Below are 27,770 nucleotides of genomic sequence, written 5' to 3' on the forward strand. Positions count from 1 at the left end.
TGATTTTTTTTAATTAAAAAAAAACATTGATTTTTATCCACCCTGCTTATTAGTATTAGATTAAGGTAAACTATGGACACTAGAAAACTAATGATATACAACTGGAATTGTCCTGCAACATTGTCCAGAATACTTAAGTGGCAAGACTGATGAAATTATAGTTTGTGTTATTAACCAGACTTCTATACTTGGTTCTCTGAGGGGACAAAATTGGTAAATAAAAGCATTGTTAAGGAAAATGAAATATTTTATAAAGATGATTTCCTCTCCTGAATGAGCAGGAGGAAAGTTCATGTTAACTTACAAAAAGTCACTTCAAGGTATTAGCAAGAGTGGCAATTGGCATGTGGCCTACCCACAAAAAACTGAATGGAGATCACTGAAAAATCTGAAAGTAACCACTCCTATGCCCTACTGATCAAATCCATAGCTGAAAATTACCTAAAATGAGCAATCTGCTTAGCTTTCTCACGAGGGGGCAGAACCTACCTAAAAGTCTAACCCTGGAATTTGTGTACGCTGTCTCTTTCTAACAGGTGCTCTTTTGTGAGAATCTTGCATTCCTATACAACAGGCTGTACAAATACTGTACAGGAAATTGCAGAATTGAGTCTTATTTGCATGATAGTACCACCTGAAGAAGAAGTGTAAGCTCAAAAGCTTGTCTCTTACTCACAAAAATTGGTTTAATAAAAGATATTCGCTCACACACTTTGTCTCTCGAGTACCACTTAATCACATTTGTGAAGGTACTGATACAATTTAGCATTATCAAATGCTTTAAGTGGACGAGAGAGTGCATGTAGATGAGCAGAGCAGTATATGAATGTCATCAGCATATTAGTATTCATATACCAGCAGCCCAATAGACAAGATTTCTTTCATATCAAATTAGCAAGAATGAAAGCCAAGAAGACTTGGAGATTTTGACTAAGTGTAATATACATGTTACACAATGAAAGTGGCCTATGCAGTTATACTGGGGATCAGTTTGGTAATGCAGAATGATGGCCTTCTGAAATAAAAGGGCTTTAGAACGAAGACCAGAGTAGCCCACTGAAGCAGCATGTAAGAAAGTCTGTTTCTGCAGACCTGGCCTCTATTCACACTGTACTTTGAGGCAGCTGGTGGTATCACTGCTTTATTCCATTAAGAATTATAAATGTTTACAATTTTGGTTTACCTCAATCTGTGCTCAGGGTAGTGAAAAGACTACCAGTGAGATGACCTGTTTTTAAAAAAGTTGAAATTGCTCATTAAACATATCAAAAAGTAATAGTAAGTGTAATTACTTTTTTGGAAACTTAAAGTATCTTTGACCTTTGAGAAGTATGACCTTATCTACCATGAGAAAGTTGCACTGATTTATCTTCAAAATGTTTTTAAACTGATTTAGTTAATCTGGTGCAAAGCCCCATGTTGATACTCTTATTTCAGTCTGAGTAGTTCATTCTGATTTAACTTAAAACAGATATTAAATAAACTTTCGCTAAACTGAAATAAGTGTCCCACACGCCGCCTTGGTTTAACTAAGGGCATGGCTACACTTGCAGATGTGGAGCGCTTTGAGTTAAACCCGCCTTTGGAGAGCGCAGTAGGGAAAGCGCTGCAGTCTGTCCACACTGACAGGAATAAGCGCACTGGAGTGGCCACATTTGCAGCACTTGCAGCAGCATTGGGAGCGGTGCATTATGGGCAGCTATCCCACAGAGCACCTCTTCCCATTCTGGTGCTGTGGTTTGTGGGAAGGGGTTGGGGGGTGCAGGGCATTCTGGGTCCTGTCCCAACACCCCGTGATCCATCAGTTTGCATCCCAGCAATCCCTGTGTTTCTGTCCACATTTGGCACCATCTTTCAACGGTTTTTGTACTGCACGCTCTGTCTTCCCTTTCGGTCTGCAGGAATGGAGCCCGAACTGCTGAGGAATATGCTGACGAGTCTCACTAGCACATCACGTTTGGCAGTTGAGTTATTCCTTATGATCCAAAGTGACAGTGAGGGCTGACGATATCGACTTGAGTAATGCATATGACACGAGTTTGCTTGTGGCATTCACAGACATGCTCACCACCGTGGAATGCCGCTTTTGGGCTCCGGAAACAAGCACTGAGTGGTTGGATCACATCGTCATGCAAATCTGGGATGACAAGCAGTGACTGCAGAACTTTCAGATGAGAAAACCCACTTTCATGGGACTGTGTGAGGAGCTCACCCCCCACCCTGCGGCGCAAGGACACGAGATTGAGAGCTTCCCTGACGGTGGAGAAGTGGGTGCAATCTGGAAGCTGGCAACTCCAGACAGCTACCGATTGGTTGCTAACCAGTTTGGAATGGGAAAGTCGACTGTTGGAATCGTGTTGATGCAAGTTTCCATCATGTCCCTTGATATCTGCCCGAAGGTATCGTAATTTCTACGGCTGGAGCGCAGCTGGGACTGGACAGCTTCCTCCCCCCAAACACTGATGAGGTCCAGCACCTTGCCATTGTTCCATACTGGGGCTTGCCTGGCGCATGGAGGCATGGTCACCTGGAAAGATTCACTGAAAGCACTCCACACCTGGCTGAGCAAACAGGAAGGGGATTTTCAAAATTCCCAGAGAATTTAAAGGGCAGGTCTGATGGTTGGTCACCTGAGGGCAGGGCAGTAGAGTTCAAAGTGATGACCAGAGTGGCTAGCACAGGCATTGTGGGACACTTCGGGAGGCCAATCACAGCGCACTATAGGACCAGGGCGTCCGCACTGGTGCTGCGGCCGCTCCAGCGGGGATGCAGCAAACGTTATTCCACTCGCCGAGGTGGAGTACCAGCGTCGGAGCGCTCTACGTACCTTGCCAGTGTGGACGGGTAATGAGCTAGTGCGCCAGGGGCTCCTTTATTGCGCTGTCACTCGCAAGTATAGCCAAAATAAGTTTCAAAAACACACCTTAAGTTAAATGGGTGCAATTCTTGTGTAGAGAAAGCTTAAATATTCAATCATTGCTTTTCAAATTCTTTATATTTAATTCATGTTTAACACTGGTGAGTATATACATAGTATATATTTCTAGCCACTCACTTCATTCTCAAAAACAAAAATTGCCACAAGTGTATATAATAACAATCACTAAACTCTAGATTTGCACGTCCTTTTCCATTGTGGGGTTTGTTTGTTTTTTAAAAATCATAAGTACAGGCCCCATGCTTACATGCACCTTTATGTGCATCTCCCACAGACGTAGGAGTGAACATGTATCTTCGAGAGAGAGGAACAAATTCGGAAGGCAAAGAAGCCCACCTGGCTGGGACGCGGGAGGAAACCACTCAGCTCGCGTCTCTCTCCAGTGCTGGGCCGGGACTGCTGAGGTGCGAGTCTACCCAACTTTTCCAGGCTACAGCCTACGAGCTGGAGCTGCTGTTCTCGGCACCTCCCTGCTGCTTGGCTCCCTCCACTCCGGGGCTCAGCCTGAATCGGTGCAGCGGGCAGGGCTGGCATCCGGCAGCGCACCTGAACGATGGGACCGTGAGCCCGGGCGCGCCCTGCCCCAGCCACACGCCTCCGAGGCGTCAGCAGGAGCGAGACGGGGCAGCAGCGAGGCGCCCGCCTGCTGAGGGAGGGGACTGGCGGGGCGCGAGCTCTTCCTGTCTCGCTGCCCTGGTGCTGAGGAAGGAGGGGCTGGGGCGGCGGCTCTTGCCCTGGGTGCTGCTGTGGGACTCTCGCCGCGGGCATGTCCGGCGGCGCGCCTCGCCGCTCTCCAGGGGCTGGGTTTTGTCGTCCGCGGCCCAGGCACGTTGCAAGTACGAGGAGATGAGCGCTCAGCAGGCCGACGAGGAGCCGGCTGGTGCCGCCCACCCGCCGCTGCTCAAGCTGCTTTCCGCCTTCTTCTATGGAACCTGCTCTTTCCTGATCGTCCTGGTGAACAAGACCGTGCTGACCACTTACCGGTGAGACGAGGGGCCAGGGCTCCCGTCCCTCTGTCCGGCTCCTCCCCCGCTTCACTTCCTCCGCTCCCCCTCGGAAAACGCCGCTCACGCACACGCGCAATTTGCCGGCTGCAAAAGGAATATTTATGCTGGGGCTGGCCCTGAATCCTCCAAAGCTGGCGCGGGAGCCAACCCCAATCCTAGCTGCTGCCCCCCCGGCTTTCTTAGTCCTCCGTCCTGTCTGCAAATCCGTGGGTAGGAATAGCCAGCTTTTGGAGGGGCCCTGAAAAAAGACATTTTGCATTGACCAATCACTACGACGCTGTCATTCTTAGGATTTAGACTGCAACTCATTTGTGTTATATGCTTGCTTTAACCTGTAAATAACTCTAATTTCTTTTTCTTAATAACCCTGTAGTTAGTTTATTACTGAATTGGCTACAAGGGTTGTCTTGGTGTGAGATCTAAGATACCAATTGACCTGGGATAAGTGACCTGTCTCTTGGGACTGAGAGCAACCTGAATATTTTGTGCTTTTTGGTGTAAGTGACTATTTATCACTAAATCCAGCTTGCCTGGGTGGCAAGATAGACTGGAGAGCCTAAGGGGACTGTTTGTGACTCCATGGTAAGGCAGTTATAGTGATTCAGGAGTTCAAATTATTTACCAGGTTGGTAAGAACTAATTATAGAACATACCACCAGTTTGGAGTGTCTACCCTGTTTTTGACAGTCTGCCCTGAGGTAGGCACTCACAGTTGTGAGCCACTCCAGACAGCTTGACAATAGTAATACATTTACAAATGGTCAAGCACTTCCTGAAACTGACATTTACAAAGATCCAGGCGGGGAGTGGTTAATCCATTTAATTTTAGAGTAGATTTACTTCCAATATGCACAAATAATGAAAGCAGTGCAGTAAAAAATAAGGGTTTTTTATTGCTTTGTCCCCCTCAAAATTTTATCATAATGTTTTTTCAGAAATGTCGATCATCTCCATAGCTGGTCAAAACCCACCTGAAACCGTCAGGCAAAATTTAGGCTCTTTTGAAAATTTCTGCTTAAGTGACTTATTTGAGGTCACAGAGGGAGTCTGAACCCAGATCTCCTGAATTCAATTCCAAAACAGATCCTTACACGTAAGATCATTCTTCTACCTACATGCTCACAAAAAACCTCAGGGCAAATTGAAGGCCTATGTCCTACATTGTGGCTCACTAACACAGATCCCTGTGACCAATGGAATCCCATTGATTTGATTAGAAAACAAAATCAAATACAGAATTAAGCCCAGTTCAAGTAATAGAACAAGTCTAATAAAAAATTAGTAAAAAAAGTGAATAAAGTCAGTAAGTGAATATGATTATTAGTGTTGTAATCTCATCACCAGTAGCAGCACAGAAGTGAAACAACTACTGTTGTTAAATCTTTCCCTCTTAGGTATGGGGGGAAAATAAAGAAGCACTTTCCTGATTTGAAGATTCTTGATAGTTCAGCAGCAAAACCACTGTTCCGTCAGATACAAAAGATTGGTATTCCCCTAAACACCAATTTAGCGCCTAATTATCTGTATACCTGAAAGTCCAGCTATTTGTAGGAATCATTGTCTCTCACAGACTGATAGATAAATTCTGCAATCGAGAATCACAACAATATACAAAACTTTAAGTGTTCTGAACTAGGGATGGAAGAATTTTTTTTTATGTCCTGCATTTTAAGGTATACAAAGGAAAACAATTGTAAAACTAAAAACAGGCTTCTTTAAATTAATAATAAACAAAAGATATTACATCTTTTGGCTTGAAACAATAATCACATTCAGTCACAGTCCTCTTGGCCAGATGTTACTTCCGGGATTCCGCACCCTTAGCTAAAGAATATTGCCATCTTTACAGAGCCCAGTCTCTCTCTTTTAACTTTTTTATTCCAGTATTTATCAGAAGCTGAGGAAAAAAAGGTACACAATTTCTGCTGCATTTGCTAAAAGTTAGTGCTCTTTGAAACATACAACTACGGTCTATTACATGTCTCCCAGATCTTCATATAATACAAACTTTCATTTGTTGTATAGATGAATACAGACCATGTACTCATATAGTGATGAACAGCATATGTAATACATCTATCAGTAAATATCCTGTCTCTTCCTTTCTGTATTTCCTGAATCTCATCTCTATTTCCCAGAAGTTTTATCTCTTCTGGACCTTCTTGACCCTCTCTTTATATTATGATTTGAGTATAGTTATGACGTTCTTCCTGCTCTGTTCAGATTGTTTCTATTGCTAACACTACAGTCCTAGTCTGAGGTCACTCAGCTGAGAAGGGTGCTTCCTTGTACTTGCTCAGTGGTGCTTTAACAGTTTTTAGCAACCTCTGTGATTCATAATCACAGTGTCATGGAGTGCTGGACACTGGATACCTGCACAATTAGAAAGCTTGCCAAGAAATCAGATGCTTGCTTTCTTAAGCTACATGCAGACTTGCACGAAAATAGGGTCTAATTAAAATGTTTTGCTATTGTGGTGAAAGTTTGAGTGCAAACCAACCCTTTTGCTGACCAGTCCTGTGAGATGCTAAGTGCCTCCTGGCAAGCAGTGCCCTATTAAATTCATGGAAAGTTGAGGTCTTTCAGCACTTAACAAGTTGGCACCCACAAATTCCAGCCTGTATTGCTATGGGATAAGAAGCATCTGTAGGAACTTGTTGCTAGACCCATCTCCTAACATCAAGATACCCATGGAGAATTAGTGCCTTAATTTTTTTTAAAAATTAATTTATTATGGATTAAAAAAAGATCCTTGGGGGCTTTATGATTCTACAAATATCCTACTCAAACTGCATCCCTTCCTTTGAAGTATCTTTGCTTTGGGCTGAAGCCAATCCAGAGGGTAGAGAAATAGGCTTTTATTTAAGCAGCCAATGTATGTTTCTGCAACATTTATACAGCCTGTGATATGTTGCATTTTGGGAGGATGGGGAGGAGGGAATAGCCTTCGACTAGAATAGTGCAAGATTACCTGGGACTTCAGTGACAGTTGCCGGTTGCTCAGCACTTTTGAAAATTTGGCCAGTCATGTAGGTATCTAACATGGATTTAGACACGCATTTTTCATAAGCTTGGCCTAAGGGAATAGGAACCCTATTGCTTCCTCACACTTTTGTTGTTGTGATATGTATGTTTATAGTTCTCTTTTCTTTTCAGATTCCCATCTCCAATGGTTCTTGGAATTGGACAGGTATGTTCAACAATAAAACTTAATATACTGCAGTTAAGATTGATAATAAAATTAAGTGCTTTCATCTTACAGTGCAATACTACTGTTATGGAAGAAATCACTCTTCCTCACAGTTTATCTGTTTTAATGCCCTGGAGGAAATTAGGATCCAATTCAACCCTTACGTGGGAAAACCCATGTAGAGGACTGGAAATGCCACAAACTTTTCTCTTGCAAAATTCAGTGAACAAGATGCTCAGCCCTCAAAATCTGCTAGTTCCCCAGATCCATATGGATCCCAGGGGATCCACTGAAGACCTGGAATGTATGTGTGGTGGCACTGTCTCTGCATTCCCTCACAGTTCTTTCTAATTCCCTTGCAGTTTGCTAATAGGGATCCACATAATTTTTATTCTTTGCCTACAGAGGCCGAGGGGACAATAAAGCTGAGGACAATGGTGTAGCAGGAGAAAGGGAGAAATCTTTGTTGAAACTGGTAAAAGAGATATCTAACCATTTGTCTACACTGGGAATGAAAAGAGTTGATTACTCAAAGAAGGAATGGGTGGGGAGAATAGAGCCCTAGATTGAAGTCTTATTTGTTGTTAATTTAAACAATTTAAGAGAGAGCTGTGATTTTTAAATGAGGGCAAGAAGATGCTGAGCTTAGAGAACAAAAGGGAAACAGTGGGCCACAAGCACCTCTCTGCAAAGTGATATAGAGGGAAGCAAAGTGGCCAGAAAAGAGCTCAGATATGTGAAAGAAAAGAGCTGGACTGCAGTGGGATGCTCTCTACCTCCAGAGACTGTGGAAACATCTCCATACAACAAATGTATCTTTGGGGCTCCTCAGCCTTGAAATGGGAGTAGGGAACTCTTGTTCTCCATGGTATATTCTCCTCTGTACCATGCAGATTTCTGCTGGAAAGTTGGTGAGGTGATAATTTTTCCTATGTACGTAGCGTAGTGACTGATCTCCATGACCTCATTGAGAAGGTTGAAATGTAGAGGTGTCGGTGAAGTCCCAGTGATGCCATGGCTCCTAAGGGAGCCATGTTGCTGTTAAAGGGTAAAGAGCAGAAAAACCAGGGGAGCACTTCAGAGTGGGCCAAGTCCTGCATGGATGCAGCCAGATTTCCTCACAGAACCTAAGAATCCAGAGGGTTTCCATGCTTTCTCTCCATACATTCTCATTCTGACCATACATACATGGATTACTAATTGCTTTGCCAGTATACTGGTCCACTCACAGCCCTCTGTCTCACACATCATTAGGAAAGCTGTAGGACTGGGTCTTCTTTTATTCATCTGCATTCTGATTGGTTGAGAGAATCCACTAGTAATAAGAAATTTGCATGAATAGCATGGAGCATTGATCATCTGTTTTATTTGCTCAATTACCCAATGAGTATATACATATGTTAAGGTGTCACACATGTTCTCATGCCAGTAAAGCATGTCATATTTGTATTGTAGTTTCAACCAATATGGTTGGTAAAAAAGAAAAATATCCCAGCTGTTTCTTTGTACTCTGTTACTGTCCATTGAAAGTAACACTTAATTGATATGCTGTCTAGTGCTGTACTTGTCTAATAAGTGTAATGAACTTGTCTTGAAAACAGTTATTATATGTAAGTTTAAAATAGCTTTTGGCTCTTACATTGTGTCTTGCTTTTCTTTTCTTTTCTTAGATGGCAACCACCATACTTATTCTGTATGTGTCAAAATTAAATAAGATTATTCACTTCCCTGATTTTGACAAAAGTATCCCTATGAAGGTATGAAATGTCTGGATTTTGATTTAGAAGGAAATTGTACCTTTGTCAATCGTCTTCTTACTGTGGTTTTTCAAAAATGTTTTCTTTGGACAGAAGGTACAATGGAAAAATTGCAAACATTCTGATTTTTCCAGATGTTCCATGAAGTTTTGATTTTGTGTCTTTATTTTCTTAATTTGTTGTAAGTAGATAATTTAATTTCACTATAACAAGCTTGCATTTTATAGAGACAGAATTAAATTGCAGTTTGATTATGCAGTTTGTGTTTGGCATGAGAGAGGATGGATTTGAGAGGGTAGTGTCTAACAATAAAATTATCTTCTCAGATCAGCCCCACAGTTTGACTCCAGTATTCTGCAGTGGGAAAACACTATTATTATTATTATTTTATTTTATTTATTAATTATGTGCAAACAGGACCCGTTGTACTACATTTTGCTACATACACATAGTAAGAGTGCTTATAGTCTGAAAAGGCAAGACAAAGAATAGGAGAAAGGATCTATTATCTCAATGTGTCATACTGGGAACTGAGACACAGAGTGAATAAGGCACTGATCCTGCAGTGAAATACACACATGCAGACTCTTGCACCACTGCAGAACACCATGGAAGTCACTGGGACTTTGGATGGGTGCAGAGGTCTGCCCGTGTGCATCTTGATGCAGGATCAGGGCCTAAGTGCTTTGCCCAAAGTCACACAGGAAGTCTGGGTTCAGTTCCCAGTTCTTCCATTGATCTCTTCTGTCCCAGCCCGGCACCTTAATTACAGAACCATCCTTCCTATAGGGCCTAAGAAGTTTTACCATGAACACACCTTACTACTAAAGAGCCTCATCCCATGAGCCCTATTTACATGGAATTCCCATTGAAATCAATGGCCCTTCTATGTATAGAAGTCTTGCAGGAACAGCTATGATCATGGGGGACACCTGTTTTTCTCCTTAATGTGATCAGGGAAGAAGTCTCAGTGGGTAGGTTGGTACTAAGGGGCAGTAGCGCAAATGTCACAATCTTATCGGATCCTTGAGACCACCTTGTTCCCCATGCATACTGCTCCCCACATATATTCTTTCCTTGCTGTATCCTCGGTGCCAGGCGTTTCTTTTATATTTTTCGGTATTAATGCTTTGGAGGTTTTCTGGAACTATATCTTGAGCAATCAGTGTTGCAACATTTCAGCAGTTATGTACCAGCCATAATACCGGATTTTCCTAGTCTCAGCACATCAGTTGCGTTTATATTTGTTGATTCTTTTACTTTGTAAAGTGTATTTAGGCTGTAATTAACTGTAGCACAGTTAGATTCCCTTTCACTTTCAAGTTCTCTTAAATCACTGTGGGTTCTCATTCCCAGTATAGAGTACTCTAGCATTGGTCTTATCCATCATGCTGAAGGAGAGCCAGAGGCCACAAAATGAAACAAAAAGGCCTCCTGCTAGATGTGAAGCACTCTCAGCTCCTCTAGAGTTGAGGGTGCTCAGCAGCTGGCATGACTGGACCCACATTTGAGATGGAGAATCTTCAAATTACAGATAAATTTAATCCGAACTTTGAATTTGAGACCTGTGCCTGCAAACTGCTGATTTCAGTGGGAGAAGCTCTCGATATTTGGCTATTGTTCGGCAAATTTTTCACTGCCCTCTGGGATTGTGCTAGGTGAGTTGCAGTTGTCTGTGTTTTTTCACCATTACAATAAGTGAAAATATATTCTCTTTTCCATTGCACTCAGTTCCATTTTCACCCCATATCTAACGTTCTCTTTCTGGATAAAATGCTGCAGCAGGGGGTTGTTATTGCTAAATGTTTGCAGGGTCATTTTATGAGAGATTTATAGGCTGTAAATATACTGTCACCCCGTTCCGCCTGCGTCTCCTTTGTTCTTCCCTTCCACTTGAGAGCAAATATGGCATACTTTTTAAAATAAATAAAATGTTCATGTCTATATACTTTTGTCACATAGAGTTTTAAAAGCACATAAATCAATGTCTCTTGGGGAACACACACAGCAACACCAGGCATGGTTGTGGCATGTCCCTCCACCATGCCGGTCCAGCTCTGCTAGCTCATGTAGAGCCAGGCCAGAGCTATGGCTCCTCTCTGTCCCCTCTGGTTACCTCAGTTGGCTTTAGACTCCTATGGTCTTTCTGTGTCAGGGATACATAGCTCCTTGCATGCTCTGTTCGGGCTAGATGCAATCTGTTGTTATTTGTTTGTACTGTGGTAGGGCCCAAAGGCTTCTGTCAGAGTCATAGGGTTGTCAACTTTCTAATCACAGAAAACTGAACACTCCAGCCCCAAGGCCCCGCGCCCTGACCCGCCCCTTCTCTGAGGCCCTGTCCCCACTCACTCCATCCCCCTCCCTCCTTCGCTTGCTCTCCCCCCTACCCCTCACTCACTTTCACCGGGCTGGGGCTGGGGGTTGGGCTGGGGGTGGGGTCGGGTTTGAGGACTCTGGCTGGGGGGGTAGGCTCTGGGGTGGGGCCAGGCATAAGAGTTTTCGGGTGTAGGAGGGGGCTCAGGGCTGGGGCAGGGTGTTGGGGTGTGCAGAGTGCAGGCTCCAGGAGGGAGTTTGGGTGCGGGAGGGGACTCCGACGTTGGACAGGGTTGGGGTGTGGGAGGGGCTTGCGGTGCAGAGTCCTGGCAGTGCTTACCGTGGCTGTCAGGAAGCGGCCACCAGGTCCCTGCCGTGCAGCCCCTAAGCACATAGGCGATGAGGGAGGCTCCGTGCGCTTCCCTCGCACTCACAGGTGCTGCCTCTGAAGCTCCCATTGGTCGTGGTTCCTGGCCAGTGGGCACTGCAGAGCTGACACAAGGGGAGGGGGCAGCACCCGGAGTCTCCCTGGCTGCCCATGCGCCTAGGAGCCACAAGGACCTGGTGGCAACTTCTGGGAGCCGCGCGGAGCTAGGGCCGAAAACCAGACGTCTGGCAATCCTACAGTGTCAGGACCGCATTGTTATAGGTGCTGCCCTAAAGGGCCTACAGTCTAACCTAGCCCTAAACATCTAAATTTTCTTTTCAGCAGTCTGTATAATTTATATGATTGTTCACTAGGACTCCTCAATAGCTGTACTTAAAATAATCTCTTTTTCTATACATAGTAGTATGTGCTCTTCTGTGTACTCTACTGTGTCCTTACAGACGATCAGTCATGCTTTCATTCCACCCGCTCAATTTCTTTCTGTTTTAAATCTAAATAAAAACAGTAGGTCTAAGCTAATCAAGTATTAATTTTACAAAAGTGAAACCAGTCAGGTGCTGAGTATTTCTTTTTTAATCTATATTGGGCCAGATCCTCAGCTAATGTAATTTAGTGTTGCTCTATTGGAGTCAATGGAGTTATGCCAATGAACACCAGTCGAGGATATTGTTTAATAAATTCAATGGATGTGGGGTTCTTTTCTCCCCCCTAAGAAAAATAATCTCTTTTAGGAATGAAGGAATTTTACACTAGTAAAATAACTCAAAGTTCCTCAACAGTAATTTAAAGCATAGGTCTAATCTGACTTGTGCTGTGACTTTATTGCAGTTGTTTCCTCTGCCTCTGCTTTATGTTGGAAATCACATAAGTGGATTAACAAGCACCAGCAAACTAAGGTACAGTAAGCACGGGTCATAGTAGACCATTTGGTTTTTATTATTTTATTCTTGTAGGTACAAAGTATAAGGTTAAAGGTTAAGATTTTCAAAGTAGTGCTGGGGATTTAGCTGCACATTAATTTTAATAGATGATGTATGACAAAATCCCCTGCACTGCTTTGAAAATCTCAACCAAAGCAGCTGATCAGTTTACAATCTCTGTGCTGCCTTTAGGAGGGATTAGCATAGTCTGTACCAACATAGAGTGCGAACGCAGTTTCACTGCAATAATAAATGTGTTTGTTAAATGTTTTCTTCTCTTCATGTGAATGGCCAGCATTCCATGGGTAGCCCAACAAGAGGGGTGAAACCTGTAAGAAAAATGCCTTTACATGCATATGAATAGTTTTGAAATCTATGGTGAAAAGCCCTATATAAGAGCTAGGTATTATTATTTATTTATTTATTTATTTATTTATTATTTTTCTTTGTATACCAAAGTCTTGCATGAGTTACGTAGACTGGAACAGGGGATGGATGGAATTCACATGTAGAGGAACCAGCTTGGTTTCACTGGATAGGAAGGACAGGCTGCGGAGAGGACATACAGAAGGCATACATACTTACATTTTCTCTATGCCCCTGAACACTGCCCCATGGTGGTTGCCTTCACACCAGGGCTGCAGGTATAAGGATTGTTGACAGGACTGAAATGACCTAGGATCTGCTATGTGAACTGGGGACTAAGCTCCCTGTGGAAAGGGATCATAGGCAGCATGGTAGTAGTAGGACCTGAGGCTGTAGTAGTGCCCATGGAGCAATTTCCAGTAATGTTATACGGGAGGGTCCCAAACTGTAGCCTGTGGAACGGGGGCTGCTGGTCCTTGTTTCCAGCTGAAAGAAACAGAGTACATGTGAGAGGGAGATGAAGGAAAAAAGCAGGGGTTAAATTTTCTCCAATAGAACTAAATGCTTAATGCATAGAAGACAACTAAAAACCACAAATACTTTCCTTAATTAACTTTTCCTTGTGTAAGCACTAGGTTTGTTTACCCGTAAATGGTATTCAGGTGTCATTGGGAGGGGAAGTGGTCTGTGTGAACATAAATGGGCAGGGCAAGTGCTCTGTGAGAGAACATCTGGTAAAATGTGGACCACACTTTGAAAAAAAACATGAAAACCCCCATCATAAACTTTTCTGTATTTTACAGTGTTTTAATGGTAAATTAAAATAGATTAAAATTTGGAATTAAAAATTAAAAAGGAATTAAATTTGGATGTGTGTTTTATATGTTTAAGAGGCTTTGGTGGCGTATATATCTTGTTCTTTTCTTTTTAAGATAACAAATTAATTTTCTATAATTTAAAGAGACTGAGGACCTGATTCTGAAACGCTTTACCCATGGTGTGTAGCATGTAATCACCAATAGTCCAATTAAAGTCACATGGCAATTTTCCAATGTGACTGATCCTTTTTTAACTGTTGTACAGCCGGCAACAATATGGTGGTTAATAATTCATTTGCTCATGTGAATTTGGAATTGCTTTCAGCTCAACAAAATCTAACAGTGAGTATTGTTGTAGTTTGGTTCACAAATTATTTTGAAATACAAAGGTATCGGTTTATTATAATTCCAAATGCAAGACACCCATCTTCCACTGCAAAAATATACTTTTAGATTTACTCATCACAATTTTTCTCCATGATTTCATATAATAAATTAAGGAATACTGCAGTGTTTTAATTGTTAATATGTAATTCACCACATGGAATTTTCCACTTCACATCTGGTTTTTGAAAGAATTTGTCCTGAAGACAAGATATAGATGTATAAATCCAAGATTTCAGTGAGTTGTAAGCCTGAAACTAGGATTTGTATAATTTTTTAACATGACCACTAGTCATTACCTTGTAAAAGGGCTTAATTGGTCCAGATGGCAGAGGTGTCTCATTTGAAAACATCAGCTGCAAAGGCATTATCAATAAACACACAAGACCCCAGAATGCATCATTCTGTGTATCCTAACTATCTGTTATTCAAATGCCACAATTTTTTTTAATAGATAGGGTTACTACCAACTTACATGTTTCTAGTTCCATCTTTTTGGTTATGTTTCATTTTTTAAACACAAAACCTGTTTGATGTTAAACACAATCCCTTTAATTATATTTCTTTTATTCATGTACAGAGCCACATTCACTAGTCATCTTTAAACTTTATAATAAAGGCCCTCATTATTTCTTATAACCAGGATTTCTACAGAAAACATCAGTTCATATGGGCTTCATTAGGTAGAATTTGAAAATAACTATTTCTATTCTTTTTCCTCTTTTCAAACTCTGAGAAGCTTTGTAACAGGTAGCCGGGTTTGGGGTTTTTTTGAAAAATTGGCAGGCCTCTTTATTTGCAGTGATTATGTTATCTAATCTAACTCTGGTGTCAGACTGACATTTTTATGTATGGTAACAGGCTGAGAATTCGTTTTGCTAACTTCTTAATGCTAGTCTGTTTAGTTCATCTTCTGCTTAGTGAAGTTAGGTAAGAATTAAACCAATAAAAATGCTTTGCATTTGACACAGTGCTTGGATCATTTTTTTCTTTTTTCCTTTTTTTGGACAGTTTGCCGATGTTTACAGTGCTCAGGAAGTTTACCATTCCACTTACATTACTGCTGGAAATCATCATACTTGGGTGATTTTTGTTTATTTGTTTGTTTGTTTCATTTGCAAAATACCTTTTATTTGATGTCATTACCAAGTGGAGGATTTGTCGTATTCAGTCAGGCTGTTGCATGGCTGATTTTCACTGATTAGAGAAACTCAGAGGAAAAAGTATAGAAACTAGTTAGAATTTATTTGTGGAAATAAAAAAAATATACACTTTTGTGGATCTAGAACAAAGTCCTCTCACTTTAATTCATATGAGTGAGTCTAGTGACTTCACTTCGCCTGAGTAAGATAAGCAGGGTTTGGTCCAAATTGTTGTTTGTTTGGTTAAGGTCTGCTCTTTTTAGACACCAATCCTGCAAACTGCTCCAAACAGGCAGAGCCTTGTGCCCACATGGAGCCCTGTTGAAGTCAGTGGAGCTATGCAGGAGTTCTGATCATGCAGAGCAGCTTGCTGGGTTGGGCCTTAAAATGTATCTGCTCAATAAGGCAAAGTGGGCATCTACCAATCTGTGTAAACAGCATTCTTTGGCCAAATTAATTAAAAATATATCAGGTATTTGGTATAAAAGAAATTCGAGTTGTAATAACCAGTCCCAGAATCAACAAACCAAATCATACTGTCAGTTACACAAATGCCACCCCATTGAAGACTGCGGTTGCATCAGTGTACCTGAGGCAGAATTTGTTCCACTCTCACCAGCATTGAAACATATTTTTCTTGGCTTTACTTTGGAAATTATGTAGCAGCAGAGGACTTTTGACAATTTGTGACACTGTTTATCAAGCTGTGTTTACAGAACCCAAAGTATTAGAGCATTAGCATTTTGTTACAATAACAATATCTGAAGACAAACTATACTTAAATTATGACAAGATTAGCAAGTAAAACATAAATAAGAATCCTGTCAGACTGCAGATTTTATTACTTACTGGTTTTATATTTTCACAGGGTCAAATCCTGAAGGCCTTACAGGCAGAACTCTCCTTGACGTCAGAAAGAACTTTGCTTGCTTAGGGCCACCAAGATTTGTCCTTCTGTTAGCTATTTTCCAAATACTGATTGATTTTGAAGTCTTTTAAATGAACTGGAAGCCAATTAGTTTCTCTTCTAATATTCTAAATATCTTGTCTGATTTTTGTTTACAGGAAACGATATTCACTGGGTATTATAGTCAGTGTATTTGCCATCGTTCTTGGGGCTTTCATAGCCGCTGGGTAAGGCTTTCACTTGATCTCATTAAGTAATGTTTAAAGTTTATTTTTTTCTTTGTTATTCAGGGGCTAATCTGCCCCTAGATGAGTGCAAATCCTAAATTAGAGAAGAGATCTACTTAAAGTGGATGGGGGCGGAGGGGGGGGGTCACAATCGTATAAGGGCAAAATCTAGTTCTAACTGAACAGGGTTTCTGTTAGCTACATTTTTACTAAGTTTTGCATATACATGCTAATATAAATAACACAGCAAGCCAAGAATACACAAGGGCAACTGTTTTTCCTTGATAAAATTCTAAATATAACATAATCAAACATAAGAACCCTTCCACCCCAATCCTTGATAGAAAGGGGGTAGTCTGTTGGTTGTCATGAAATTAGAGTAGGCAGTGTACATAGTTCATATAATTTTGTACAAGTTTAAATTTGAGATGGATCACTGGGGGGGGGGGGGTTCTGCTGTCTCCTCTGCCTTTCCTGTTAGAAAATTATATTATTAGGATGGAATTCCATGAGAAATGTAGCATATTTTGGTTAGCTACATACAAAGTATAAAGCAGTTAGGTATAGTTGAGTGAATGATTTCCATCTGGCATGAATTTAATGGCTCCACCATCATTTAAACAAATTGCCCTATTTGAGAATAGTAACCAAACAAAACAGAAGAGACAGTTATTTCCTGTCCGATTCTACTTATAAAAATTAGTTAGATTCTAATCTGTAGTTACTGCTTGTGTGAAAAAGTTCAGTAAGTATTGACTTACGAGGAGAGGCTGAGGGAACTGGGATTGTTTAGTCTACAGAAGAGAAGAATGAGAGGAGATTTGATAGCTGCTTTCAACTACCTGAAAGGTGGTTCCAAAGAGGATGGATCTAGACTGTTCTCAGTGGTAGCGGATGACAGGACAAGGAGTAATGGTCTCAAGTTGCAGTGCGGGAGATTTAGGTTGGATATTAGGAAAAACTTTTTCACTAGGAGGGTGGTGAAACACTGGAATGCGTTACCTAGGGAGGTGGTAGAATCTCCTTCCTCAGAAGTTTTTAAGGTCAGGCTTGACAAAGCTCTGGCTAGGATGATTTAATTGGGGATCGGTCCTGCTTTGAGCAGGGGGTTGGACTAGATGACCTCCTGAGGTCCCTTCCAACCCTGATATTCTATGATCCTATGATTCTATGTTGTCAGAACTGAGCTAGATGGAAAAACAGGGCAAAAGTAGAATGGAATAGTACCGATAGTTCTTTATTGTATGAATTTCTGTGAAGAGCTGACTTGTTTGTAATACTGACATGTTTGTGGAAATGTAAAATAGTTCAGCATACAAAAAAGACTTAAGGCAAAACCCTGAATTTGCTGGGGTTTTCAAGGTTTATATTCTTTTGTGTGCGCATGTATATGTGTGTGTGTGTGTGTATATATATATATATATATATATATATATATATATATATATATACACGTTTTTTTTTTTTCCCAGATCAGATCTCTCTTTTACTTTGGAAGGCTACACCTTTGTGTTGCTAAATGATATCTTCACGGCAGCAAATGGAGTATACACTAAACAGAAAATGGATCCAAAGGTAATTTTGTGGTGATCAGGTTGCACTTAGTCATTTTGTGCATGTGATAATGGAAAGTCATCTACTGTTATGTGACTTCTTGCGTACGAGCGGGGTAACACCAAATTTGCCTTCATGTTCCAGTTAACTTACATACTCTTAATATAGATTGGCTGAGGGAGAAGCTGTTAGGAATTTCTCAGCCTACGCATGGGTGAATAACATATTTGATTTTCACCCAATTTAGCCTTTGAGGCAGAGAGTAACATAATCTTGTTTTACTGAAGAAGGAAAAAATAAACTTCGCTTTCTCAAAAAGTAATTATATCCAGAAACTACAGTAAAAGCAAAAAAAGGTTTATGATACCATGCGTATCAAGAAGAGAACAGCTTTTTGGCCACAAATGATCTTTATCAAAGCAAAAGATTATATAAAATGAGCTGGGAATGATGTTAATCTTAATCCAGTTTTTAGTAGCCAAGTGTTTTATATCACTAAATGTGCCAACTGTTGTGGTGATGCTGGTATAACAGGTGGCATTGGAGAGCCCCAGAACTGAATGTGCATAAAAAATGAACCATCTTGCCCCAGTGGGTGGTTCCACAAGAACATGTTTGAAGCATATAAGTAAGGACTTTGTGGAAGGTTGCCTCTTTCCATGCTGTACCCACCTGGGTGGTATTGTGACTACATTAAGCAATTTAATCTCACAATCATTTTATACTTTTTTTCCCAAACTAACAAAATCTTTGAATTTTACTCTGTTACTTTTAAAAAGAAGCCATTTTGGAGTTATAATTCTTGTTTTCTTCAGTTTTTCTTGCTTTTTTCTAATGCAGAAATGACCAAAACAAAATGGTGCAAGAATAAACTAACACAAAAAGAACAGATTAAGCACTAATCCCTTGTAATTCAAGAAGCAATTTGCTCTTCAAAACAAGAAGTGCTATCAAACTGGCAGGTTATATAACCTTAAACACCAAGCATTAAACACCTTGGGTGAAATCCTGGCCTTACTGAAGTCGATGGGAGTTTTACCATTGACTTCACTGGGGCCAGGATTTCATCCCTACACTGATTATATGTCCTTTAGTAAACACAGAGGTCGAACTGAACTTATTTTGTGCATTGTACTCCATCTATTTCTGCAGAATTTAGGCTTTCATTTTAAACCAAAAATTAAAACCCAGATATTTGGCTACGGTCAGGGACCACACAGTGTAGCTAAAAGGTGACCTTTGGACTTCCCTGATTCTTGACTTCCCCTGTACCAGGCAAATCCGCCAACAAAATATACAGCAGCCCCAGGATTGCTCTAGGTTACATCAGTTGCCAGTGACTCAAAGTGCTCCATATTACCACCCTGGGATCATCCCTTTTGTCCTTGTCATACCCACTACACTGGGACTGGGGAGGTGATATAGGAGCCACTGTGTCAGCCCTACCCTACTGAAGATTTCCCCTATGGTAGATGTGGTGAGTTCTCTCATGGACAGCTATGTCAGGCTAAATTCTTCAGCTGTGTAACACAAAGCAGTTAAAAATTTAGGCCTAACTGAGTTTCTAACTATATTGTTCTGGATATGTATGTTTGAATGTGAACTAGTACAGTGTTGCTTTACTGAGTCTGCAGACAGGCTAACTGAAATGGTAGGTCAGCTCAGTGTTTAGTTTTGAAACCTAATGATAACAAATTTGTCAGTTAAATTGTATTGCATGAAGTTTTGCACATTCATAAATAGATTGCCTGAAGGGACATTACAGGGATGTTGATTGTTATCAAATGGTCCAGGTTTCCAAAAAGTGTGTTTCATTTTTCACAGGAGCTGGGAACATATGGAGTCCTTTTCTATAATGCTTATTTTATGGTGATACCCACAATGATTCTTAGCTTCTCCACTGGAGACCTTCAGCAGGTGAGCAGCACCGTTAGACATCTTACACTAGTACACTACCCTAATTATTTCACCCCTTTTAGTTATTTTGCTGTATCTAGAGTTCCTTGAAACAAAATGCTCTAGCCCCGTTCTCCAAATTTAGGGCCACCTTCTGCACAGAACTACATCCCTGGTCAATCCTGTTAATTTCATTCGGATTGCACATGATGTTAGTCCAGCTATGTTGTGGCCATGAATTTTTCAGCCAGCTAGGAATGTAGTGAAGTTCAACGACATAAAGTGATGAGCAATCACATGGTAAATTCACTTTCTCATTTTTTCTCCATGATAAAGAACAAATAAAGCTACCTTAATTAGCACAACAGTCTTTCCTTTTGACCTTTTCCCATTACAGTTAGAATTATGAGATTACTGCTCTCAGTATCTCTCATTTTGACTCTCTGCTTCATGGATTTTTACAAGGCACCTTCCCCTCTATTTGGAGGCCAGCATTTGGATTCCATATAGCTTGGGCTTTCTCTTCACCAGAAAGATCCTGCAAACCCTTACTATAATTAGTGGTCCTTAGCCATATTACTAGTCCTCTTCCAGTCAGTGTGTAAAACTTACTAATGACTAATGAATAGCAGCTGGAATTAGTGTGCCCAAAATAAGGTCCCAGCTGTGTCATGTGATTTATATGAGCTTTCAGTTTTGCCAAATGCTCTAAAATGAGGCTGAGAGTAGCCAAAGCAAGCAACTTCCATGCCATCTAGTCTTCTATCAAAGAGAGAATATTCAGAGTTAGCTAGACCCCATTTCCACTTGTGGCCTACATATAACTTAGTTATAAACCCATGATAGCTCAGTGGCCCTTCATAGATAATTATAGCACATCAGTGGAGGCAGTGTTGCACAGTGGATAGAGCACTGGAGACCCACATTCTATTCCTGGCTCTGCCAGTGGCCTGCTGGATGACCTTGGGTAAGTCACATTGTCACTGCTCTGTGCCTCAGTTTCCCCATCTGTAAAATGGGTTAATGATACTGACCTCCTATGTAAAGTGCTTTGCGATCTACAGCTGGAAAGTGCTATATAAGAGTTTATGTATTATCATTAATATTTATTATTATTCATTACATTGTTCTTTGCTGCATGTTGGACACTTAGTTTTTTGTGTCATTCATACTGCTGTGTTCTTAAAATTCTGCAGTTAACTGGAACATTGTCACCCACTACAAATATATTATGGCTTAGTTCAGTCCTCTGTGCAAAACATCATCTTGTGGCTTCAGTCCAGTGAACCTGTGTCCCCATCACAAAAAACACAACTTACCAGGGCCTTGGTTAGCAGTCTTAGTGGAGCCTAAGCTTATGTGGTTATAGGGATTGAACTGCTCTCTCACACTTAGATGTGATCCCTGTAAGCAGGGTTGAGGCATTTTGTTGGGAATGCATGAGGAAGTCTGCTCTGCTGCAGTCTGTGCTATGCTTGTTCTGTGAATAAATCAAGGATTTCATTGTCCTGGGCTGTTGCTCTGGCACCTTTCACAAGCAATTTCATGCACAGTTTGTTTTTAAAAAGACCCCGCCCCACAAATATATCATGGCTATTGAGAACACATATTTGTACCTATTAGAATTAAGTTCCGTTACTATGAATAAGAGACACTTGTGTAGCTGACCCAGCATGATGAATATACTTCAAATAATGGAAAATGCCATGGTAATGTAGAAACATTGATGAATGATCTGTAGATCAAGGGAGATACCTGTTTTTACCTGGTTGTCATATAACAGAAATTTTTGTTGCTTTGGTGCTACATTACAAGGTTTTCTGCTGTAATCCAACATAGGCACTGTGCAGTCTGTGCCCTGTAATCCGAAGAAACAACCACATGCCAAACAAAATATTTGTGTTCAATCTGTGTGGAATGGAAACTGTTCCCACTCCTGCTGACTCATACAGATCTGGTAGAGTAAAGCATCCCATTAGGCTGCTGTGAGGAAGAGGTAATCTAGGAGTGTCTGTTATTAATTTGTCCTTAACACAGCTGGCTGATTAATTGTTAGTGGAGTATGAACTAACAAAACAGAAATGAAGTCTCTTCAGTAACTGTAACAATCATGATTCCAGTTTATCATCAAAATTAATGCAAATGAATCTTATTGACACATTTAGTAGAGACTGATATGTGAATTTTGTGTTTAGTTGTGTTTCTTCCCAAGGAACAACCTTCAGAGTGATATATGAGCCTTTTGTTTGACTAGATGAATGAAATTTTTGAGATACAGAGTAGTCCTGCCCCTGCACACTGGGAACAAATCTTGTTAACATAAGCGAGAGTTTTGATCTCCCCACACGACACACAATTGCATCTTTTTAGGGAGCAGAGTCAGGGCTTCTTTTCACCTCAAAGGCAAAAACATGTGCACTTCCAAGAAAATATTGCCCAACACCCATATGTGAAAATGGTAGAAAAATGAGTGTTCAGTATAGCTAGCCCTCCCTTTCGTACAGCTGTGCATAATGGGTGTTGAAAGGACAGAAGATCAAACAAATTATTGTTAATTCCCAAAGCAGCTACAGCTAAGAATCCAAACAAGTCACTTGCGGGGTCTGATTTTCAAAATATAGAGAGGCCAAACTGCAGTCCTTCTTTGCATGCACATTTACCATCTGTGCCCAGTAACTGGAGAACTGCATGTAAACAAGGCTAGCAGGTGCCTGCCTGCTTGTATGTGAGTAAATTCCCGCTTTGTATGCAACATGTAGTAAGTATGCCTGTAAAAGAAGGTGTGGATCTTAACTCCACTTATGAAAACCAATCCCTGGTTTACATCTGTAAAAGGTAGCATAAAAGAGGGTGGGGTATTCTAATTGTTGAGGAAGTTTCCAAAGGTTAAGATTTTCTCCCCCTCTAAATTATATTGTATCTGCATGCTGAATCCAGCAAACACTTCCTCATATGAGTAGTCCCATTGAATTGTCAATAGTCCTTATGTGGGTTGAGTAGAATGGGTCTAATTACATGAATAAGGATGATTTGCACGATTGGGGCTGTAGTCCCTTCTATCCAAGGATCTCCTCTAGTGCTTTACAAATATTTACATATTTTAGTCACAAAACACCCCTGTAAGATTAAGAATTATCATGTCCAGCTGTACAGGCAGAAATTGAGGCCCAGGCAGGTTAAGTGACTTGCCTTGGGTCACATCAGAAGCCTGTGGCAGAGAGGGGACTAGATCCAGAGCTGTTTATATCTAATCTCATGCTTGAAAACCTTCTAAAAGACACACTAGTTTGTAAAATCTCACTGAAAAGAAGGATTAGGGTCTGATCCTGTATCCAGTAATACCTGTAGCAATGATCCCTTTGCTTTCAGTAGGTGCAGAATTAGGCCCTAAAAGCTGTAAATATGCAATACATTGATATAGAATAGGTGTCTTTTCTGGAGAAGGTTTAATTCTTTATCCTTTCACTAGTTTAGTGTAAATTCTAGTTTGTTGCATATTAATGATATGCACTATTAGGCAAGAGCATCCGTGAATGAGAGTTCAAACCAAGATTCTGTATAAAGAATTATTCATTTGTTGCATAGTGTTTGCAACATGCAGTCAAATGTGACTGCTCTGTAAAGATTGCTATAACAGACAAAATTAAAGAATACGTTATAAATCAGTTGGGCTGTTAGCCGGCTAAATGTATAAAACTATCTCCCATGTGAATATAAACCCTCCATAATACTAGCGTGATTTGTAATCCGTTGTTTTTGTTATTTTGAACATTTTCATTTTTAACAATGTTTCCATGAAAGTATATATTTAATTATACCGTATTTAATTGCATATTTCTTTCTTTTTAATAGGTCACAGATTTCAAGCATTGGACAAACTTTTTATTTCTCTTTCAGTTTCTTCTCTCCTGCTTCTTGGGGTAAGAAGGGCCATGATAAATGAAGAGGTTTTGGCAGCAATTTTATTTCATCTCTCAGAAATTGTAGTTAGTTAGGCAGAAAACAGTAAATCCTCAAGATAGTTCTCTGGGAATTTCTAGGAGAAAGTACTTCATTGAAATGTAAGATGGTAAAGCTCAGGAGATTTCTAAGAACATGGACTATTATCAGAACACTTGCTGGCATTTTTATATTTATCTTTTATTTTAACTGTGGTGGTCAGAAACATGAATCTAAAATGTCACCTCTCTCCAAATTATGAGTTTATTTCACTGAGTTTTATAGATTGTATACTCTTTAGGGCAGGAACCATGTTTGTTTATTCTTTAAAGCACCTAGCACAATCTGGGTGCTATAAAAATTCTGAATGTGAATAAAACATGAGCCTTTGCTACAGTTAGCAGAGCAAATAAAAATATAGGAAAGTGAGCTGGATTCTATTGTGTCTTACCTCATCACCAACCAGCGTCAAGTAAGCACACGTAACGAAATTGGTACTACGGGTAGTGATTTAAGAGGCAGAGAAGATACAGCCTGATGCGTATCTTGGGTGGGGCTTGTACAGCTAACATTTATAAAAATAAATTTTAGACTTGTAATCTGAAAAAATTTGGTATGGGAGTCATTAAAAGAAACTAAACCATAACCCTACTATGTCTTCTTTTAGAGCTGTTTTTTCAGAATGTTAAATGCACTTTTAAGGAACTGATAAGTTTGAGGATTTCAGTAGGGCTTTGATCATGCAAGGTCCTGAGCACTTCAAAGTGCTCAGGAGCATCCTAGACCCCCATTAATGTTAATAAGAGATAAGGATGCTTAGCGTCTCTTAGAAGCTGTCAATGCCTTGAAGGATCATTTAGGGGCCTAGGTCAGTTTAGGGGTAGTCCACAAACCTATGGACAGAGCTAGAAACACAATCTCTATAAAAGAAGCTGTAGCACAATTTAGCACTAGAAGTGCTAATGTAAACCTCACTATCCTGGGTCACACTGAAGTGGGGCTATTCTGTATTGTATTTAACGTAACCCAGTGTCAGTCATATGTTTTTTTACTTTAAAAGTCATAAACCTTTTACTTTTGATTAACTGGAATACCATTGTGTAATGCAGAATTGTTTAATAGATTAATGTGGAATGAATTTACTAAGATTTGTTTCTTCGCCTTAGGTTTCTCTTAACGTATTCTGTGGTCCTGTGCAGCCATTACAATTCTGCACTTACGACATCAGTGGTTGGTGCATTCAAGGTAAGTGGTAGCAGGAAAAAAGAGTGAGAACATTGGAATAGTGAAGAATATTCAGATGGTGAAGAGTATTCAGTCACCAAGTGTCTTGCTGATGTTGTGAGTGTCTGTATGAGCTGGAAACTCAACAAATGGCTAATCCATGTCTTGGTGGCAGTGCTACATTTTGTCAGTACAGGAGATCCACATTAGGAGAATGAGTATAATTTCTCCCAGAACTAAGTGAAGCTCAGATGTATTGTAGAAATGAACATGACTCAGGCCTTGGCTGCTTGATAAAGCTGCACCAGTGTAACTAAAGACCTGATTTTAAACTGATTTAGTTAATCTGATGCAAGCTCCTGTGTGAACACATTTATTTCAGTTTGAGTGACTTATTTTGGTTTATCTTAAACTGATTCCTAATTGACTTAGGATAATACAAACAAAGCATTGTTTAACTAAACCAATTTAAAATAACAAAAATGCAACTCCCTCATGTAGATAAGGCCTGAGTGTCCATGTGAGAAGGTCACTGACTTCACAAGCACCTCTTACCAGCCAATTCATGGAGGAGAACACAAGAGTTGTCAAATGAAAGAAGAGTACTGGTAAAAAAAAAAAAAAAAAAAAAAGCCTGTTAAAATGGTTCTCAGTCTCAACAAAGGAGAGAACATCCTAAGCATCTCCTTTAGAATGGCCTTGGTCGGACTGGCTGCAAAAGCTTAGAGAAGCCCCAGTTGGATGGCTCCAACATGTTTAAATTTGTCAGAGGAAGATTGAAGTCGCTGTCTTCTGAATGTTTTCTTTTCTAATTCTGGCAAGCATTGAAGTGGAAACCCTATCTCTCAGATATGATCCATGCATTGTTGTTTTAAATTTTGTACATGTGCCCTGAGACATCTGGGTAGGGCACCTTACAAATCAGAAAATAACTAAATAAATGCAAATCATTACAGGCACAGTAAAATCAATGCCACAGCCATGGCTTTCTGTACTGATTCACATATACCCACCCCAAATTTGCAGTGACATAAGAATCCTTTATGCATTCCATCATATTCAAGGGAACAAGGATCTTCCAATACATGAAGATGCAAATAACATACCGAAATTCTGACTCAAATCTACTAAATCTTTTTGGCTTGCACTGCAAGAGCTCCGAAGACTTGGATTTTCCCTGGAAAATCACTGGTGAGCAAGGTGGAAGGATGCCAAAGTCCTGAACAAACACTTCATCAAGGACCCAGTGGTTTTTCACTCCCCTAGGAAATATGGTCCACTTTGAATGATATCCACACATCACAAGGCAGATGCTCCTACCTTCCCCATAGATGGGGACTTAGATGCAATCCTATTTGTGACTGTGGAAACGGACTTCAAATTAGGGAACACATCATCAATTAATGTCCCAAATGATCTGATCCTATCTCTGCCATCCATTCTATGTCACGTGAAGCAATTAATTGGATCGCCAGTTGAGACTTGGATAGCTAACATTTCTGTTTTAAGCCACACGAAAGAAGACAATGACTAAATAAAAATAGCATAACTAATTTCTGAAAGGTTTTTTGAATTTTGAAAGGCATTTAGTGACTCTAACTCCGAAGAGAAACAAGGTCATTGACCGTACTAGATGCCAAAACTTGTGAAACAAAAGTGTTGGCAAAATGAGCACAGTGCATAATACCTTTCCTTCTGTCTCCAGGAAAAAAATTCATTTTTTGAAACTTAAATTTTTTTTTATTAAAAGATGTGTTCATATTGACCTACAGCCAAATGGTCTGACTGCCTTTTAATTCTGCAGAGCAAAACACTGAACCTTGTAGAACAACAATAAATCATTTTTATTTTATTTTCCAACATTCCTCCCCCCTCCCCACCCACCCTTTTTTGGAGGACATGAGACCTATTTTCAGGAAATTGGAGGTGAAATGAATCCTAGAGTATGTCTTCACTGCGAGAAAGAATGTGTGCTTAGCCTACCTAATCCATGTTAGCGAACTTGACTTAAAATGGCAGTGAAAACATGGCGATTTAGCTTTTAACTCAGGTTAGCAGTGCGAGTTAGAGCCTAAAGGGGAGGCTAGCATTGAACTTGAGCTTCTAGCCCAAATTAAAGGCTGAGTTGCTGCTGCATCTTCACTGCTATTTTAACCTGAGTTAAGAATACACCATTTTGCTGTGAAGAGGAACCCTCCTTATATCGCAAAAAGTAGCATCCATTTTTGGGGGGAGAGAGGGACAATTTGTGCCTACAGTTGAATAGCCAGTGCAAATATGAATACCTGCACTTCTACACAATTGCAGACATAAATCAAGAAGCTATAGACACAGATGCTGAGATTTTCACCTGAAAAAGAGAGGTTGGGCTCAGCTGAAAATGTACCCTGCAAAAAAGGGACATAGCAAAGTATTAAAGAAATAGTCCTTGGAATTTCCGGTCCTTCAAAAACATTCTACCCGAATCAGCTTGTAGTGAATTGTCCCATATTTGGGAAAATGATGAATGTTTATTATATATTATTGTTTTTACATTATCAGTAAACTTGCCACACTGTGAAACTGATTTTAGTAATAGTTTTTGAAGTGAGAACAGCTAAACGTGTTCAAAAGCAAATTGACTTGATGACATTTAAGATCTCAGAGGCTAAAATTGTTTAGTAAATGCATGGCTTTTAATTTCTTTTCAGAATATATCCATCGCTTATATTGGAATGTTGGTTGGTGGAGACTACATATTCTCTATATTAAACTTTATAGGGCTAAATATTTGGTAAGTGAAATCTGAATGATCTTCATT

The 27,770-nt window shown here is 40.3% G+C and overlaps 1 protein-coding gene across 1 annotated transcript in view; it reads left to right on the forward strand.

Moving 5' to 3' along the window:
- Positions 1–3,447: 3,447 nt before the first annotated feature.
- Positions 3,448–27,770, forward strand: part of SLC35D2 (solute carrier family 35 member D2) — a 30,859-nt gene continuing 6,536 nt past the window's right edge. Inside the window, exons 1-11 of the mRNA XM_048850171.2 lie at positions 3,448–3,921; positions 7,102–7,135; positions 8,806–8,892; positions 12,422–12,489; positions 15,093–15,164; positions 16,289–16,357; positions 17,830–17,932; positions 19,736–19,828; positions 23,660–23,727; positions 24,913–24,991; positions 27,661–27,743. Of these exons, the coding sequence (XP_048706128.2) occupies positions 3,785–3,921; positions 7,102–7,135; positions 8,806–8,892; positions 12,422–12,489; positions 15,093–15,164; positions 16,289–16,357; positions 17,830–17,932; positions 19,736–19,828; positions 23,660–23,727; positions 24,913–24,991; positions 27,661–27,743 (893 nt within the window). The 5' untranslated portion in view covers positions 3,448–3,784. The remainder of the gene's footprint in view (positions 3,922–7,101; positions 7,136–8,805; positions 8,893–12,421; positions 12,490–15,092; positions 15,165–16,288; positions 16,358–17,829; positions 17,933–19,735; positions 19,829–23,659; positions 23,728–24,912; positions 24,992–27,660; positions 27,744–27,770) is intronic.

Source organism: Caretta caretta, chromosome 5, assembly GCF_965140235.1.
Source record: "Caretta caretta isolate rCarCar2 chromosome 5, rCarCar1.hap1, whole genome shotgun sequence".
Lineage (NCBI taxonomy): Eukaryota > Metazoa > Chordata > Testudines > Cheloniidae > Caretta > Caretta caretta.